This window comes from Dermacentor albipictus, chromosome 4 (genome assembly GCF_038994185.2).
Source record: "Dermacentor albipictus isolate Rhodes 1998 colony chromosome 4, USDA_Dalb.pri_finalv2, whole genome shotgun sequence".
NCBI classification, from domain to species: Eukaryota; Metazoa; Arthropoda; class Arachnida; order Ixodida; family Ixodidae; genus Dermacentor; species Dermacentor albipictus.
Genome location: NC_091824.1, coordinates 14,828,398 through 14,848,407, shown reverse-complemented (window position 1 = coordinate 14,848,407; position 20,010 = coordinate 14,828,398). Strand labels below are relative to the sequence as shown.

Below are 20,010 nucleotides of genomic sequence, written 5' to 3'. Positions count from 1 at the left end.
CCGCCCGGGTCGCAGTGTCTTGAAAGCCAACTGCGACGGGGGCAGAGTACGCTGCGCGTTGTGCTTCCACGGCTTTTATTTATTTATTTTATTTACAAATACTGCTGTCTCAGTTTCTGAGACATAGCAGGAGTGAGTACAGAGTAACAATAAAAAAAAATACAATTTCAAGTACTTTTAACAAAATTCACCAGAATACTAGAAAACATTACCAGAATGCATAATTACGCAATTCTTTTTCAAAATCCTCAGTACCGAGTCTGCGCAGAGACCCATCAAGTTTATTCCATAAATCCACCGTCCGTGGAAAGAAGGAAAACTTAAAAGAATCAATATTCGACCTGAAGGGCACAATGTTCAGGGGATCAGATCGTCGAGTACAGCGTGCTGAAGCTGCAACAAAAGAAATCGGCACCAGAACACTCAAGCCGGTGTGAACTATCTTATGAAGAAGGATAACGCGATCAGAATTACGCCGATGTTCGAGAGATTGCAGCGTTAAAACGTGTGCATGCGAAGTAGGCGAGAATTGCCGGTCATAGCGACAAAAAATGAACCTGATTGCTTTTTTTTGGACAGATTCTAACATAGCTATGTCGTGCTTGAGGTGAGGTGACCAAACAACCGATGCATATTCTAGTATGGGCCTGACCAAAGTTTTGTACGCAGTCAATTTGCATTCTCTTGTTGAGTTGCTTAACGTGCGCTGGAGATACCAAAGTTTTCGACGAGCCTTATTGCAGATCATTTCAACATGCTTGCGCCATTTTAAATTTGACGCTAGAGTTACACCGAGGTACTTAAACTCCGTAACATGTATTAGACCGACCCCGTCATTAGTATAAGTAAAAGAAAGGGGTTGTTTCTTGTTTGAAGAGGTCGTTGCCACAGTCTTCTTTAAGTTATTAGACATTTGCCAGGTTTCACTCCAGTTACAAAACAATGAAAAAACGTTATTTAGCGCAACCTGATCATGAGCATCAGAGATGGTGTTGTAGATTACGCAGTCGTTTGCATACACTCTAAGTTTAACTTGAGTATCGCCAATGATTTCTGCTACGTCATTTATGAAAATAATGAACAAAAGCGGCCCCAGCACCGAGCCTTGCGGCACCCCAGATGTAATCTGTACCTCAGACGACTTCGCGTGGTTATACGTAACAAACTGAGAGCGCGACCGTAAGTAATCAGCTATCCAATCAACCAGCTTGCTGTCACCAAAATATGTACGAAGTTTAACTAAAAGCTTAGCATGGCAAACCAAATCGAAGGTCTTAGAATAGTCAATAAATATGGCATCAAGCTGTTCTCGGCTGTTAAGGGAAGATGCAATGTCATGCGTAAATTCAAGCAACTGCGTAACAGTGGAATAGCCAGCACGAAAACCGTGCTGCGATTGGGAAAGAATATTGTTGGCATTTAGGTATTCCACAATGTGCTTGTGAATAATGTGCTCCAAGAGTTTCGAGCTGGTGGAAAGTAAAGATATTGGCCTATAATTCGGTATTATTTGTTTGTTTCCCGATTTGAATACGGGCACGACATTAGCCAATTTCCACAGCCGGGGCACTGTTGTAGAGTCTATTGATTTCTTAAATATTATAGTCAGATAGCTTGCGCACCATTCCGAGTACCTCTTTAGGAACATATTTGGAATGCCGTCTGGGCCTGGGCTTTTCGTTACATCAAGTTTTAATATGAGGTTATGTACTCCAGAGGAGGTTACATCAGGATTTGGAAGAGAGGGCAGATTGCGGCACGCGGAAAATGGGGGATTGGTGCCATTATCAGTAGAAAAAACAGATTCGAAGAAGTTGTTGAAGGCGTTGGCTATAGTTTCAGATTGGGAGCAGGATTGGTCATTAACAATAAAGGAAGAAGGTAGAGACGATGCAGGACTAATCGATCTCCAGAACCTAGATGGTTTTTTTTTGCATAAATGTAGCCAATGTATTATTAAAGTAAAAGCTCTTAGCCTCTTGCATTTTCGCTCTTAATTTAGACTTCAACGTGTTGAAGAAAGAAGCATTGTTCTTACACTCGGAACGGCTTCGCTTACGCAGCCGCTTAATGCGACGAGTGAGCTGAATTATCTCCCTATTATACCAAGGGTGTCTTTGGTTCCGTTTAATACATCTTTGGGGCACGTACTTTGACAGGCATTCATGTACAATGTCACAAAATTTAAGGAGCAGCGTGTCTACATTGTGCAGTTCACTGCAGTATTGGAAGTCATCAAAAGTTGAGGCTAAAGTGTCAAGTACGGAAGTATCGTCAGCTGCAGAAAAGTTCAAAACGGTTGTGAATGCAGGTCTTAGTCGAGGGCACACTAAGTTCAAGGCAATTTCAACTGCTTTGTGGTCAGATAAGCCTTCGGTGACTTCACATTTAACTCCATGCGATAAGAGTTGTTGGTTTACAAATACAAGGTCTAATATTGAGTTTTCGCGCGTTACAAAATCCACAAGTTGAGTTAACCCAAATGAAATAACCAGGTCGATCAGGGAAGCACAAAGCGCCCTATCACGGCCAGTTGGGGTAAGTGTGCTCCAGTTAATGCATGGGAGATTGAAATCCCCTGCTAACAATAGTTTGCAACCACACAACTTGTTACTAATAAGGTACTCATTGATAGCAGGAAAAATATCGTCGGAGTTCGGAGGGCGATAAATAACACCAACAACTATTACAATACCTCTGCTGTATACTTTGCACCAAATAGCCTCAATGCCAGGAAGTTCAGGTAATAAAGAAAATTTAAGGCTTGTTTTAATGAGAACTGCCACACCACCACCACGGCCAACTTCTCTGTCCTTCCGAAGTAGTGCATAACCGGGAGGCAAAAGTTCGATATCAATAACAGATTCATGTAACCAAGTCTCAGTAAGACAGACAATTGATGGGCTGTGGCTTTCCACCAAACAATTGAGAGCTTCAACTTTGTTGAGTACACTCCTCGCATTTACATTGAGGACAGTTATATTCTGCTCGCAGCGTCAGTCAACACGAGCCGAAGCAGTATTAGCCGAAGCTCTATTCCTGCCAGTCGCTTTTGCAGAAGCCGATTTCACGGGAGCCGAAGGCACAGAGGCTGACACCGTTGAAGGCGAACGCGCTGAAGCCTGAACAATGACATTCTTATCGGTGTCCCACATGAAACGAACACCATCAATCGTGAGTGTGTCATGTTTAAGTCTATATTTACCAGCATTCTTGCGCATATCTTGCGAATTCTGCCACAGTGCTCTACGTGCCATCCGTACCCGTGCAGAGTAGTCCTCGTTTATGTATATATTAGTCCCCTTAAGTTTCCGGGCGTTGTTCAATATAGCAACCTTTGTTCTGAAATCCAGTAATTTAATGATTACCGGCCGAGGTTTATCCTTTCTTTCAACTCCAAGCCTGTGGCAACGCTCTATGTCGTCACATTTTACACCGAGTTTAACTGATACAAGTTCCAATACAGATTTAAGCAGATCATCAGCCGACTCGGAAGGCTTCTCACGCAAGCCATGAAGAACCAAATTGTTTTTACGGAGTCGATTTTCTAAGTCATCGTTCTGACGATCTAGCTTGCCTACTAGTTTTTGAAGCGCACCGACGGTGTGCTCCAGTTCGCTTACACGTGGTGCAATGTTTGACATAGTCGCCGCCATTTGCTCAACATTTTTTAGACGACTATCAAAGGATGCAACCGTTTCAGATAGGCTAGCTATATCTTGGCTAATGCGGGCCTGCCCGTCCAGCAGTTGCGACAGCATTTCGTCCACATTTGGTCCAGGATTGGTCTCAACGTCACCGCAAAGCAACAGCAATGACATTTTTAGGCAATGCACCAATTCTTTCAAAACGGCAGTACAATTCAGAGGGTCCGGCAGCAGCAGCAAACAACGATTATCACTTCTGTAACATTTACAATTGTATGTTACCTGCAAGATGAAACAGACGTGCTTGAAACGGGCGTTCGTCATGCCGCCACCGGACCCACTGAAGTAGTGATCCCACGGAGCTGCTCTTATAGCCTTGGGCATCCATGCTGCCAGCGCCACCTTTGTACCATGACGTGTGCGGTTGAGATAGTTGTTCAAAGGCACGCTGATGGACGGAAAATCCATCTCCGGAACAGCAGCGCATCCTTGCGCAGGCGCAGATGGAACACCACTGTCGGTTTGGGCGCTGCTCGATCGCGGTAGGAGCCTGTGCGGCGTGTCGTTTGCAGGATCTCGTAGCAGAACATCGGGACTACTGGTTTTCTTCAATGATGTTGATCGTACGGCAACGTGACGACGACGCCACGTCATCAACAACGACGGCATGAAATAAGTCAGATGGCGACGCTAAAATGGCGACAATGTAACTTATGACAGCATCACCGCCACTGGTATATTCGTAGTGGACCATAGTAGTAGAAATAGTAGAAAACTTCGATCACTGGGTTAGTGTAAGAGGACGGACGGACGGACGGACGGACGGATGGGTGGATGAATGGATGGATGGATGGATGCATGGATGGATGGATGGATGGATGGATGGATGGATGGATGGATGGATGGATGGATGGATGGATGGATGGATGGATGGATGGATTAGAAGTGTCTTAAGTAGGCAAACAATGCCAATCCTGTCAGCAAGTAATTTATTATATGCTTTCCTTGGTTTCATTGTTTGTTGGCTTCATATGATTGCCTTCACCTTTCAGTCTTAGCTTCCTAAGGATGTTTCATGATGACGTACATGAACGTGCGAACAAAGAATATCTGGGGCCTCGGGGAATTCTGCCCGGGTGAGCACGTCAGCCTTCTCGTGGCGAGACATTCGAGCATGTTATAGGATCCATGTGCTTTCGAAGTTCTCAGTGCAGTAACTGTTTTAGGTGTTCGCCGTGTCCTTCTGTGATTCATAGGGCCTGATATGCCGGCAAATCTCCTGAAAGTAGTCAAATGTTGTTGAGCGGTGGCAAGGTAATGGATTGCTGTGGCTCTGTTGTGGGTTGTGATAACGCACAACGCGAAAACGTTTTTTCAGTTTTGGGTCCACTCTACTCTAGCGGGCAAATATACTCTTTGCGCAAGCAACTGCAAGATTGTGGTGGCAGTCCAAGATGACATCGTTCCATGATGGTCCCTATTGCTCGCGTCCACATAATAGATTCCTTGTTGCGGCGGCTCTTTGGAGATCACCTTTTCAACGAGTTCCCTCTTTTCTTTGAAACTTCTTTCTGGGCGAGTTGGTGCATACTTGACATAAAAATTGTAACAGCGCCAACACATGCAACCACAAAGTACGAAGCACGAGACACAAGCGCTGTCGTGTCTCGCACTATCGTTAGTGAAGAAGGTTCGTGGCAATTAAACGTTAGTCAGTTTTTGCAAAAGCATCTCAAAGTGCTTGCTTCGGATGATCCGTTCCTAACAAAGAAATCTACGGATGTCACGCTGTTTCTTGAGAGCACAGATAACATCGGCTTTGGTTTCTCCATCGATGCGCAATACTTGTTTTATTCTGCGCCTCAATATCAGCTTTGCTTGGCTGTTAGGGAATGGATAGAAGCAAACGGCGAAGTGTCATTTCGGAATTTAACAGGCTTGTCAGTTGACAATTTTATATCGTTACTGCAGTTTTATCTGAGATCTACTTTTATTGTTTGACAACCTGCCTTTTTTGCAGCGCAGCGGCATCTGCATTGGGTCCTGCATAGCCCCAATTCTTTGTGATATATTTTTAGCAAAAGTATAGATAACCCGTGAGATAGGTCTTCTGGGGGGGGGGGGTTGTTTTAAAGGTCTTTAGATACGTCGATGATCTTTTAGTGCTCTTAAAAAAGCAGACGGCCTTCACCTACCTCTCTACAGTAGGTGAAGTTTTAAACACATTTGACAAGTGTGGTCTTGGGCTCAATTTTACCCATGAGCTACCTGACGCAGATGTTTTACAGTTTTTAGACCTTAGACTAACCTTTCATGAAAAGCACGTTTGCTGGGGCTATTACCCTCGCGCAAAAAAAGATCTGTTATCGTATGATTCAGCGCATTCCAAAACTGTAAAGAGAGCTATAGCGTGTCGCACTGTTTGGAATCGTCTCTTCAGAAGTCGTGCCCGCACCTAATGCAGAAAAGTTTTGAGAATCAGGCCAGCCGACTTTTGGTGGCGGGATTCCCCTATTCGGTCTTGATTGCTGTGTCTGAGACCCTCCTTCAGAAGCTGAAACTAGGAACACGAAGAAAAGATGACGGTCGGAAGACCGACAAGCCTTTGGTTGTGCCGTACCTGCACAAGACTTCACACAGTCTCAAGAAGGTAGCCAACAGGCATGGGGTGTCCGTTGTTTTTTCGGCGCCCAACAAGCTGGCACAGTTATGCCCACGCATCTGCAACTCGAAAAAAAGAGGTTGTCAGCTAAAACATGAGAAGCCATTCATCAAGTGTTCCACAGGAGTGGTATACGCCATTCCCTTTAAGTGTGGAAAGGCTTATGTCGGCCAAACCAGCCACTGCATTAATGATCGCTTTGGGGAACATACCCGAAATTTAAGTAACTTAAAGGATAAGTACGCACATTTGGTTGCGCACGTAATTGCATGCACAAGTTGCGAGGCTCGATTGGAAGAGACGAAGATTCTCGGTAAGAGTGCAGACGCGATGGCGCGGGTCAGTTTGGAATCGTTTCACATACAGAAATATGGCAGTAAGTGCGTAAGCACCCGCTCTGTATCACTTTTTGCTGCAGAGCTTCAGTTTTTGGAAGCGACCGTTCACTGATTGATTCTATCTTACTATCCGTCGCTTTTCTCTATTTTTTATTTTATTTTTTTCTAGTTTTCTTGTTTTCCTGCGCCTGATTCCGTTGTCTACCGGCACGTCCGTTCATCTATGCGCAATGTCATTTTCCTCGAGCAGCGCTTGTGTCTCGTCCTTCGTACTTTGTGGTTGCATGTGTTTGCGCTGTTACAATTTTTATGTCGCTCTTTTCTCGCCTTTCTTTTTCGCTTTTGTTAATATGTACACTGCGGGGAAAGGTGCCACCCGACGGTGTTGGTGTGCTTCTTTGGTGATGTGTGACCTCGCGATGAGGTATGGGTTTGATGTCGCAGTCTGTCCAAGGCTCGTTTGTATCCGAGAATTCTGCGATATCATTTGTGCATTCTTAACTAGTTAGATGGGTGAGCGCAAACATATGTGTAGGATAGCAAGTGCTTGCTGACCCTCGAGACTTGTCTGTGCCTCTCCGCGCCGCATTCGAAGACACACTTGTGTGTACAGGAATATAGCTGTACACACAAGTCGGTGGCAGGCACTAAATATAAATTTACTTGCGCAGGTTTTGCTACACTAGCTCGCGAATATTGTCTATGCTTGAGCGATCCAGTGCTGTGGATTGTTGTGTTTCGTTGTACAATTTTCGTTGTAGAGGTAAGTCGATAAAACTTGCGTTAGGATTAAGTGTGCATTTTATTGTATAGTGGAATGTCTTATTCGAATGAGTTACATTTTGTGCTGTATAAATGAACCCTTTTGAAGCGAAGCTTCCTTTGCCTACATCACCCCAGCCCGAGATATTTAGCGTTGCTGAGTACCGCTGAGAGCACCTCTGTTCGGCGTAATCAGGCAAGAATGTACGACCAAAAACCTGTACATAGATAGTCAGCTGATAACTATTTATAAAGCTTACGGACTTCTTAAAAGCATGGTGCACGATGTTCACTGGATCGACAGATGGATAGATGGATGGAAAAACTTTATTAAGGTCCAGCGGAACGTGCACGATGTTCAATGGCATATTTTTTATTGCTGTACTCTCTGGCTATCGCATTCTTCGGGAACTATGCCACCGAATGCTCTTGCTTATAAGGCATGCTATAATGTCCGGCAAAGCAAAGCCGCTAAATTCAGCTTTGTTATCTCACAGGCCTTGAGAAATAAATGAAAAGAGTGAAAGCATTAAAAAGCTCCTCGGTGTCCTTAAAACTTGTGATTTAAAATGTTTTAGTTGAGTGACTTCAAATTAATTTATGATGTTCGAACTTGTATTTACAGAGAGGTTTTAAATTGTTCGTCAAGTGGCTATTCTTCTGATACTATTTACAAGGTAGAGACCTCCAAAATATGATTGGAGGGATAGTAACATATGCAGAGTTTACAAATGTTCAACTTGCAGTGAAATGAAAAAAAAAATGAACTGACCTTGAGAGGAACGATCAGTCTCCGAGAATTCGTTCGATGAACTGCCGCGCACCACGTCCGCGTGGCCGAACGTCGAGGCCGTGCCCTCACTCTCGTCGCTTTCATCACTGGACAACCTGCATCATGGCAGAAGGAGAAAAGGAAATGCAGTGTTCAGTGGTGTCTTTACACTCAAACGATTAGGCCGAAAGTACGAATAATCCCTGCTACCTTAGAACGACGAAACCACGTTGTTCTTTCGAGCTATAGCTGTCTTCTAAGAAAGGTTGCATTCACAATTACGCTGCCCTTTACTTGCTTCAGTCGCCTTCCTTTCTGCGTCAATATTACATGTCCCTACAAAACAACTAAGGCATGCTTCATAAGGTTTGTGACAGAACACGTGAATGAACACCTGTTGAATGTGCTGAAACATGTGTTGTTGCATGAAAGTGTGTGTTACACAATGAATTGTCTGCCAAAGGCAAGAAAATTCGACAGTTTACTATCGGGTCTGTTCTTTAATAAGCCAGATTGATTTAAAAATTGTATATACAATAGGTGTAATTCGTCCTGTTCAGAAGGATTATTCAAAAAGACAGACGTATACACTTACCAAACGAATCACAATATCAACTTAGTTGATAAAAACGTTCACAAATGAGCTTGATAGCTATCCTTTCCAGAGCATATGCTATAATTCAATACTCTTTAGCGCTAGAGACATCGATACGATCGCTCTAGGAAAGAAGACGACGTCAGGCGATGCCACGAGTGGCGCGGGGGCTTTGTTGGCTGAGAAATGAAGAAATAAACGCTCAGTTGAAATTGAGCTCTGGTACTGGAATAACACCTCGTTGTCTCTCTATCATCTGCTCTAAAATTGGTGACCCCGACGCGATACGAACACGCAAACTTCGGAATCTGCTAATAACGCGCCACACCGATGAATCATGATTTCGTCTGCTTCCGAGATATCCAACTCCAAAATCTACATTGGCGTTCTGGTTAAAGTGATCCCGAACGGCTAGAAAGATGGTAATAGGGATAATGTGGACCATAACGCCAACGTGGATTTTTCGGGATTGTAGTCTCAGGATTGCTGCTAAGCAAATATGACGGCAACATTTTTCTACTTCAATTTAACAAATACAAAATAAGCCCTAAGCAAATCGTAAAAAAAATATACTGGAATATGGAATTAACTATCATAACACTGCGATTTATCTGGCGCGCAGAGCAAGCCCATTTCACAGCCACAATAGCGCACACATTTCTACGCAAGTTACCAAACGCGAATAAAGTCCAATCGCACAGTGCAAAACGTATAAAGCTTCCAAATGCGCACTTGCGAGCTGGGACGTGAGGTATATTAACTATGGCAGTCTGGACGGAAATTTCTTCTTTCCCTCATACGGTGAGTGCAGAGGAGGTGGCCTGTTCGAGACCAAACGGTCAAGACGGACGGACGCAACAAACCTAGCTTCGACCACATATGTGTTCTTGAATTCATAAAGCAAACGGGGCAGACACAGACGTGCAAGTCATTCTACCAAGATCCAGAAGAGCTGCGCGACAAAGCACACAGACGTTGTATCACAGCGATTTACTCCTCTTATCTGTGCGCTTCTGACCACCTATGCTGGTTCATCGCAAGGAATGGCAAGTATGTCAGGTGAACTCACATCCAAGAGACGAGGTCTGCGGCAACAAATTTCCAGTTTCATGTCGTAGACCAATGTCGAAAGCACAAGTCGGGGTCATAAGAAACCCTGTTTACCATTTTATTTGACGAGAGGTATGATCCTCCCTACATTACGAGGTGTTTTACTCGACGCTGATGTAGAGTCCAACTCGTAGCTGGTGCACCTATAGATGCTTTGTACTGAAATTATTGTGACCGCTGTCTTAGGATACTCGCATGTCGAGAAGCTGCGTAAACAAGAATCGTGACAGCACGAGAGCACGACCAGCGCGTCTTGCCCTGAGTGAGGAACAGATTATTGATAATCCGGTAGAACACGGTTCCCGCCAAAAACAGAAAGGTGCGCTTGAGGAAAGCAGAATTTGGTGCCAGTTGGTGGTATATATTTGACTACGGCGAAGCGCGATAGATGGGAGAAAGGAAGGCGACACAGATGGCAGAAGCGGTACTAACACCTGTGCACCTATTTTGGAAATTTTCACTGCAGCAGGACAATGCGTGCATGCGCCCAAAACACACTGATGCCAGCAATAAAAAGAACAGAAAAAAAGAAACAAAAAACGAGACGATAAAGAAAACATTACGTACAACGCGTGCACAATCTCTTCATGAAACGGGGTAACCGGGAAGCATGTATACGCTGTCAATTGCGTACAACTGACACAAGAGGCCTAAAAAGACAAAATAGATGCGAATGAAGCGGCTTAAGTGTAGCTACCCATGAATCCCCTTCGCTGCTCAACAGTGATCCTGAAACCACACTAACGCACATATAGGATCTAGCAGTTTCGACTAACAGCACTTCCAAATGCCTTTGTAGAACATTCGTTTTGCCGCAACTATTAACTCCCGCAAGCTTCAACCGCGGGTAGCAACCGCAACTTTTCCACTGTAAAGCAAGATTCGAGCCTACTCATTATTTCGAACGCCTAAAGTGCTGTAGCCGCCTCTCGCTCAGGCACTGGCCAGGTTTGTACAAAGTAAACCGCAGCACAGCTTAAACGAATTCTGTACGCGACACAAGAAGCGCACAGCACTTACTCATACACGTGGTTCTTCGTACAGTAGTTCCTTACTTGACTTACGTGACGCGTTTGCACAGTAGTGCCAATTTTGCATGCCACAGAAAATCCAAGATCCACCCCATGCTTCCTTGCGATTTTCATTAGGTTGTCGGAAAACTTAGGCACACATGGCACAACCACGAATAAACGCCTCTTCTGTGGGCTTTTTGCGCAGCTGATTAAGCAGCGCATGTGGGAAACCCGCCGGCTGCAACCTTATTACTTGGGGACCGAATATTTCCATCACCCTGCGAGGACATGACTAGAAAACAGCTGATATGAAATATGGTTTAGTGATTCCCTTCTGATTTCCAAATGCGTCTGCGCGCGTTGTCCTGCTGCAGCGAAATTTTCTAATAAACGCTCAAAGTCTTTAGCAGCGCTTATACCTCTGTATCGCCTTCCGTTGCCCTGTCTATCGCATTTCACCGTGGTCAATTATGCAGAAAGATGTACAAGTGTAAAAATGGCGCACTAACGTCATTGTGATCGCCATGTTTGAGTACTAGCACCATGAGAAACGACGTTACGAGCAAAAAAATTGGAGGACGCTTAGGCTTCGCCTTTAAGAATGGAACGCGACAGCAATCAAAGATCCCTGACTGCTTCTCACGCTTTCCAGAAACTGAAGCTTGTGTAACCGTAATGTTTAGTGGGAAACGCTGACAGCGAAACTTACGCACGAAGGGTCGAGCTTTCTGGCAGAAACGCGGCCTCTTGCGCGTGCCGCGGATGCGAATGTCATCTGGATGGCGTTGCAAGGAACCATGGAGCGTATCAAGGTAGAAACGCAAGGCACCTTTCATAGTAGAAACGCAAGGAACCTATTATGCAAGGAACCTATCAATGGTAGTAACGCTGGGAAATGGGTTGGTTTTTGAGTTTGCGCGTAACAAAATAGTTTTCTCATATATGGAAAATACAATTCGACGCCATCATGTCTGTAGGTTGTGTATAAGTCGCATTTTAGGATCTTTCCGACGCATTTTACTTTGAAAATTCAATGAGTTCAGTAACGTCTTTGCGCTACGAGGAGGGCCTGCGTGGTTGGGTATATGCCTGGTTCCGAATTAATTATCGCCAGATTTTCTGCGACACGGGGCCCTTAGGGTTCTCGTGTTCACATCAACATGTTATCATCGTCGAACACTGTCGTACACCCTCGAGCCCTATCGGGGTCCGCAAACCACTGCTCCAAAAGCGTGCGTTTACGAAACAGCGCAATGGCGGTTCGCTGCACTCAAATATTTGATAGAAAAGCGATGCGATAAAAATATATTGCGCGAAACGAGTGGAACAAATTACGTAAGGAATAAAGGCGGAACGAAGAGAGGCCTAGGAGGACGATTTCGTATATTCGATATCACTTGTTCCAATCGGCAACGTCGGTGCTCTCGTTCATTTCTTTATGGATTATGTACCAAGCGTTACGTGAAAAAGCAGAATCACTCGCAAAGCACAAAGGACAAGAAGAGAGGTTCACGCCACAACAACTCAGGCTACACTACCAGTCGTGGTGGTGTGAACCTCCCTTTTTGCCCTTTGTGTTTTGTGACTGGTTGTTCCTTCAACTATGCACCAACTGGCCCGGATTTCAACCGTTCGGGGCAGGCAGCGCACAATGGGACGCGCGAGCACTTGGCGATGTAACGGGAGAAGCAACGCGCCGGCGCTGTCGATCACATTCGTGAGCCACGGAAAGGGCTCCACGGGAGCGCGTCCTCACCTTCGCCTCGGCTCTCGCTGATTAGCTGTCCATTTGCGCGGCAAGCGCGGTCACCATAGGAAGCCGTAATGCACTCGCACAGGCCGCGCACGCGATGCTCCCGAACGCATTATGCGTTTCCCCAGCCTCCGAAGTCAATCCCGCGCGGGGCTCCAATCGAGCGGACCTAATGGCGCTAATTAAAGGGGCGCACGCATCGTCGAACTTGCGTGCGCCCGGCGTCTCGAGTCGGCGCAGCGCCAACCGCGGAACCAACGTTGTCCGCTGCGATTAATTCGCTGCTGCGCGTGCCACTCTGCGCGGGGCGCGGAGTAAAGGGACAGTTCCCACTGCCGGCCAAGTGCCACTTCTCCGCAGGTGCACGCTGAACATTTTCTCGTCTTCCATCTCTTCGATGTATCTAAGCCGCCATTAAATGCAATGGAGGCCGCGCTAAGTGCGAATACACATGGTTCTTGCGATAGCATCACCAGGGCTGAGCAGAGACGGCATGCGAAGCTTACGTTCCGTGGCACTAAACTAGCTCGCACCCGAAGGAATATAATCTTGACGACGGCAACGCGTTGAATGCCTCGGCTCTCGTGCTGTAATGAAAGCAGCTCCGCGAGGCTCCAAACATGTACAAATCATCAGTAATTAACTCGTCCGAGAGGCGAGGGAAAGAGCCATTGATTTAGCCGAGCGGCATGCTGATGAGATGTTCTAACTACGGCTGTGGCCATTGCGTCTACTTCAAGCAAGCGCGTGCCTGTGCGGTGAATATTTAAAAAAAGGGGCGCACTGTGCTTGTGACTCTCTATTTTTCTTTACTTTGACATTCTTCTTCCCGCAAACGATCGATGCTGTGTCACAAAGTTATTTTTCATTGCCTATGCTTGGAGGTTAGCATAGTTCATCTAGAATAGGAAGACTAAGGGAGAATATTGATACACTATTTTCCTTTGTCAATTAGCGACAGATCATAGGCTTTTCATTCTTTCTATTCACTACTTAATGTCTCCCACAGCAGTGATGGTTGAGACCTTAATAGGTCTGCCGAAATTTCTACATAAAATTACACAGTGTTTATTATAGAACAGTGCCGGTTTACAGAATGCAGCTGAGATAAGTATATTTTAATAATTCAGAAAGTTAGAAGCGCCACATTATTAGCAGGTTTTATTTTTTTATTCAGTTTCCATATAAGTTGAACGCCAGTTGAATTTATATGAGAACTGCATAAAAGCCGTTGCAGCTAGGTGCTAATTGTTATCCAGGCAGTTTATTTTTTTCGTACTATATAGCGATGCTACCACCATATGTGATCGCCAGCGCCTTGTTAGCCTTGGGTAATGAAAACGCCGCATGGCATTGATCTTCATGAAACAAAATACAGCCTCTCCAACTAAATACATGACCACAACATTTACAAGTTCTACAAGAACGTTAAACTTTACAATAACTCAAAAAGGTGCCCGTTGTGCTACGCCGTCCGATGTGCGAAGCAGTCATACAGGTGTATAAAGGAGCACCAATCACTAAGATCACCTAAAACGTCGTGGCAAACATTCTCGGCCAATTGCTTTAAGTGAGCAGAGGTCGCTGACTTTAAGTTCAGTCCCGTGATCTGCATAATTAGCAGCAGCAGCAACAAAAGCAGAAAACGTAAAGAAAATAGAACGCGCACATGAGGCATGTGAGACCTTCCAGAGTCAAAACCAAAATTCTTGCGTAGCTCTTCCTTTCAAAAATTTGCAGTAATTTTGTAAATAAGCCAGATGCTTCAAAAACATGTACGCAAATGTGTGGCACCTTTAAACTCTTGCCCACATATTACCATTTCGAGCGCCTCTATAGGAATTTCTTGGAAAGGCGGTAATCCTTCCACCTGTGTCTTACTTCGCGAGAATAATGGCCCTAATTTTCTTCCCATGTCCACTGTATTTGATCTCGGCAGCGTTCATAGCTATCTCGTTACTGTGGGTTGAATTCTGCATTTTTCGTAAAAACACAATTACGACAATTCCGTTCACTTGCACAGTGGTGAACATGTAATTAGTTCCCTCACATAGATCCCTACACATTACCAACTGGTTTACTGGGTAAACCTACTACGAACCTCTTATAACGCAGTTATATAGCCTCTCCCGCCCACCTATGCTATCCCCTGTTTGCTGGTTTGGTATCCCCTGTTTTACAAGCTTGGAATGGCAAGAAGAACATTCAAGCAGTGATTTCTTTGCCCTAGGCGAATAGTGCCAACAGGCGTGCTCCTCCTGGAACGTTCAGCACCGATCTAGAAACGGTAATCTGATGTTATGGATAAGCTCAAGCGCGAGACCAAGAACTGCTCCACATTCCCTAAATACTTTTAAAACATCCGTAGTTTTCTTGGAGTCATTATCGCAAGTACAAAATACTAGGAAGTCATCTACGTATGGAAGGTATGCACAAGCGATTCCTTAAGAGTGTTTTGTAGCTTTCTATTGACGCGACTTAGATAAATAAGACTCAGAACTGGCGCAACTTCCGAACCAATGCAAACCCCCGATTTTTGTACATACATAGAACTAGACCATTTTACAAAGGTATTCCCTTGGTAAAACAACAAAAGCACTAAATATGATTCCAGAGGCATCCCACAGTCCTGAGTAACCCGGAACTCATCATTGTAGAGCGTCACTGCTTCTTTAACACTACGCATTAGTTCCGTTTACGTGAGCGAATAACAGAGATCTTTTACATCAACACTGATTGCCGAGCATTTACCTGGACTATTTTCGGTTATGAAGACTGGAATTTCTTGTGAATGTCTTATCAAGAAGGGCCTTCAAGACAAACTGAAGATAGCACATTATATAAAGAGGTTTAGACAGTGTACTGCCACGTTCCTTTTTCAGAAATAATAGCTCGAAAAGGAACTTCCGGCTTGTGTGTATTAGCACTAAACAATATGTCGAGGTGCAGTCCCTTGGATTGCTTTACTCAAGACGCGAGGCGCTCAAGACCAGATTGCTCAAGGAATTTAATTGCGCCTTTCTTAGTTCTTTTTAAGTTGGTCTTTTTTGAAACAAAATTTTTGTCAATAGCAGTTATAGCTCTTTGTGTGCACAATTCCTAAGGAACAACAACAAAGAAACCTTCTTTGTCCACAGTAACCAACCATAGCTGATGCTTGACGAAAAAATGCTTGACGTTCCCTGTTTGGCTTCCCTACCTCTTGATATGTTTAACTGATGTCTTTACACCTTGTCATGTTCATATGCTGCGTTATTTGCAACCATCTATATATATATATACATATATATATATATATATATATATATATATATATATATATATATATGTTCATAGTTTCAATAAAAATTTTGTTGAGAGTTAGCGCTCGTCCTCTCTGCTGCTAGCCCCCCCTCCTAACCTAACCTGTCATTACCAGAGTTTTGTCACCCACATCATTTAAGGTTTCTTTTGACTTGCACAAGGATAGAAAGTGGGGCGAGTTGGTACAGGGTAACATTATCTTGAATTGTAGCGTGAAGTGACACAGAGAATAGAAGCTTCCAAAGGCTAGGCTTTGGAAGACTCCGGAGGGGGCTCCTATGCACGCAGTCCACATGCTTTATTCACGTTCTCTTTCCTATCACATAGGAAGACGGCATTCCATCTACCCGGCCATTCTCGTTCATGATGGCGGCCTTGTTCAGCTTTTCCTAGGCCGCTTGAGATCTTTCTTTTTCCGCCTTCCACGCATCAGACTGCATATTTAGCTCACGTTTGAACTTCTTAACCTGCTTCACAAGCTCATTCTTGAAATCTTCCACTTTCTTTAGTCTAACATCGACATCACAGTGTCTTCCGAATGACTTGATTTCCTCTCCATTTACTGCCTTCCCCTCGTCTACCTAGAAGGACCCACAGCTCACTGCACGGTTTACCATTTTTCTTGCCATGTGTTGCACTTAGCTTCTACTAATGCAACCGCCGAAGCTTGCAGAGCACGTGCCTACTAGGAGAGGCTGATATGCATAGAACCTAAATCCTTAAAATGACGCAAACTAATTACAACCAATGTTTCAAGAGTAATAAATGCCACACAGATTTAAAGTGTGACACGTGCTGGCACATGCACAAATTAACGGCCATACTATCGCTGTCTCACAAAAGCAATATTCCTAATACCAATGCACACACGCTAAAACCACTAATAGCTAATGGTCTTGCCACTTCCAAACTAGCATTTAAAGCCTATAAAGACCTAACGTCCCAGACAGTTGCACTAGTCGGAACAAGTGGCACGAAAGAATGCTCTGACTATCATTCAAAACCCAGTATTCACGAAACACACCCGCACACACGAAAAAAGAAGGAAAGAAATAGAAAACCAGTAAATTACTATTTCAAGGCTAAAAAATAAGCAAATAATAAAATAGAATCAAGCTCAAAGCATGTATAATAAACTAATGTTTTTGTCACCGTTATGGAGGCGGGGGAAACACGTCCATCTGCCACAAGCATGACAGCAAATCATTGAAAGGTATCTGTGTAGCGCCACAAAACAGGGACGCAAAAAGAAACGAAGACGGAGACAAGCGCTAGCTATAAACAACGAAAATTTACTTCCGGTATCGGTCATACTTCCTTGTTTTGTTGCGCTATACGGATACCTTTCAATGATGAGCGACCAAAAAGCCGATATCGCCGCCCTCGTCGCCGCGAAGTCCACGCCTTGGAGGTATGTGCGATGGCGATTGCCATGTGGTGGTATTGCAAGAAGCCCAGTAGCCTAAACAACGTCGTGGTGCTATGCAGGATGAGCCGAGTGTTTCGCTGGCCGGAGTGTGCTGAAAGGCATTCAGTGACGAAAGCACGGAACACGTGAAAGCAGCAGACGATAAAATGCCGAGACAAAGCCACGTATGTGAACACACGTGCAGCCTGGGCACACCACTTCGTCGGTTCAAATACAGAAAAATGAAATTATGGGGTTTTACGTGCCAAAACCACTTCCGCATTATGAGGCACGCCGTAGTGGAGGACTCCGGAAATTTTGACCACCTGGGGTTCTTTAACGTGCACCTAAATCTAAGCGGGTGCAGCGGTGGCGTAGAGGTAGAACACCCGCCTCGCGTGCAAGAGGTCCGTGGTTCGAATCTCGGTGCCGGCAATTTTCCACCGGATTAAAAAAAAATCCGCGTGTTCATGAAATTGCACAAAGAGGCCTGGAGTGTGGCCTGATCCCGGTGACCAGAACCGGTAACGCACTCCCTCACCAGAGCAGGATTGGCCACCCTGGTGCAATACTTGGCCACAACCTCCTATATGAACACAACAATCAAACCCCGGCCCTCAGTCCCCAGCAGCTGCGAAGCAACTGACCACGGCGGCGATCAGACCTGCGGCGCAGCAGAGGATGCTAAGAATCACTGGCTCCGGACAGGCCGCCATTGGAATATGAACCTGGCAACGTTTAAAGCTAGAACGTTATCTAGTGAGGCCAGCGTAGCAGTGCTATTGGAGGAATTAGAGGGCAGTAAATGGGATATAATAGGGCTCAGTGAAGTTAGGAGGCCAAAAGAAGCATGTACAGTGCTAAAAAGCGGGCACGTCCTGTGCTAGCGGGGCTTAGCGGAGAGAAGAGAACTAGGAGTCGGATTCCTCATTAATAAGAATGTAGCTGGTAACATAAAGGCATTCTATAGCATTAACGAGAGGGTGGCAGGTCTTGCTGTGAAACTTAATAAGAGGTACAAAATGAAGTTTGTACAGGTCTACGCCCCTACATCCAGTCATGATGACCAGAAAGTCGAAAGCTTCTATGAAGACGTGGAATCGGCGATGGGTAGAGTAAAAACCAAATACACTGTACTAATGGGCGACTTTAATGCCAAGGTAGGCAAGAAGCAGGCTGGAGACAAAGCAGTGGGGGAATATGGCATCGGCACTAGGAATAGCAGCGGATAGTTATTAGTAGAGTTTGCGGAACAGAATAATATGAGGATAATGAATACCTTCCTCCGCAAGCGGGATAGCCCAAAGTGGACGTGGAGGAGCCCGAACGGCGAGCCTAGAAATGAAAGAGACTTCATACTCTGCGATAACCCTGGCATCATACAAGATGTGGACGTGCTCGGCAAGGTGCGCTGCAGTGACCACAGGATGGTAAGAACTCGAATTAGTCTAGACCTGAGGAGGGAACGGAAGAAACTGGTACATAAGAAGCCGATTAATGAGTTAGCGGTAAGAGGGAAACTAGACGAATTCCAGATCAAGCTACAGAACAGGTATTCGGCTTTATCTCAGGAAGACGACCTTAGTGTTGAAACAATGAACGACAATCTTGTGGGCATCATTAAGGAGTGTGCAATGGAAGTCGGTGGTAACTCCATTAGGCAGGATACCAGCAAACTATCGCAGGAGACGAAAGATCTGATCAAGAAACGCCAATGTATGAAAGCATCTAACCCTTCAGCTAGAATAGAACTGGCAGAACTTTCGAAGTTAATCAACAAGCGTAAGACAGCTAACATAAGGAAGTATAATATGGATAGAATTGAACATGCTCTCAGGAACGGAGGAGGCCTAAAAACAGTGAAGAATAAACTAGGAATTGGCAAGAATCAGATGTATGCGTCAAGAGACAAAGCCGGCAATATCATTACTAATATGGATGAGATAGTTCAAGTGGCTGAGGAGTTCTATAGAGATTTATACAGTACCAGTGGCACCCACGACGATAATGGAAGAGAAAATAGTCTAGACGGATTCTAAATCCCAAAGGTAACTCCGGAAGAAGTAAAGAAAGCCTTGGGAGATATGCAAAGGGGGAAGGCAGCTTGGGAGGATCAGGTAACAGCAGATTTGTTGAAGGATGGGGGACAGATTGTTCTAGAGAAACTGGCCACCCTGTATACGCAATGCCTCATGACCTCGAGCGTACCGGAATCTTGGAAGAACGCTAACATTATCCTAATCCATAAGAAAGGGGACGCCAAAGACTTGAAAAATTATAGACCGATCAGCTTACTGTCCGTTGCCTACAAACTATTTACTAAGGTAATCGCAAATAGAATCAGGAGCACCTTAGACTTCTGTCAAGCAAAGGACCAGGCAGGATTCTGTAAAGGCTACTCAACAATAGATCATATTCACACTATCAATCAGGTGATAGAGAAATGTGCGGAATATAACCAACCCTTATATATAGCTTTCATTGATTACGAGAAAGCGTTCGATGTAGAAACCTCTGCAGTCATGGAGGCATTACGGAATCATGGTGTAGACGAGCCGTATGTAAAAATACTGAAATATACCTATAGCGGCTCCACAGCCACCGTAGTACTCCATAAAGCAAGGAACAAAATCCCAATAAAGAAAGG

At 44.8% G+C, this 20,010-nt stretch overlaps 1 protein-coding gene across 2 annotated transcripts in view; it reads right to left on the bottom strand.

Moving 5' to 3' along the window:
* Nucleotides 1-20,010, bottom strand: part of LOC135917152 (cell adhesion molecule Dscam1-like) — a 1,023,231-nt gene that overhangs the window by 85,743 nt on the left and 917,478 nt on the right. For both annotated transcript variants that reach the window (XM_070536836.1, XM_070536837.1), the window contains one exon: nucleotides 8,182-8,297. In XM_070536836.1, the coding sequence (XP_070392937.1) occupies nucleotides 8,182-8,297 (116 nt within the window). The remainder of the gene's footprint in view (nucleotides 1-8,181; nucleotides 8,298-20,010) is intronic.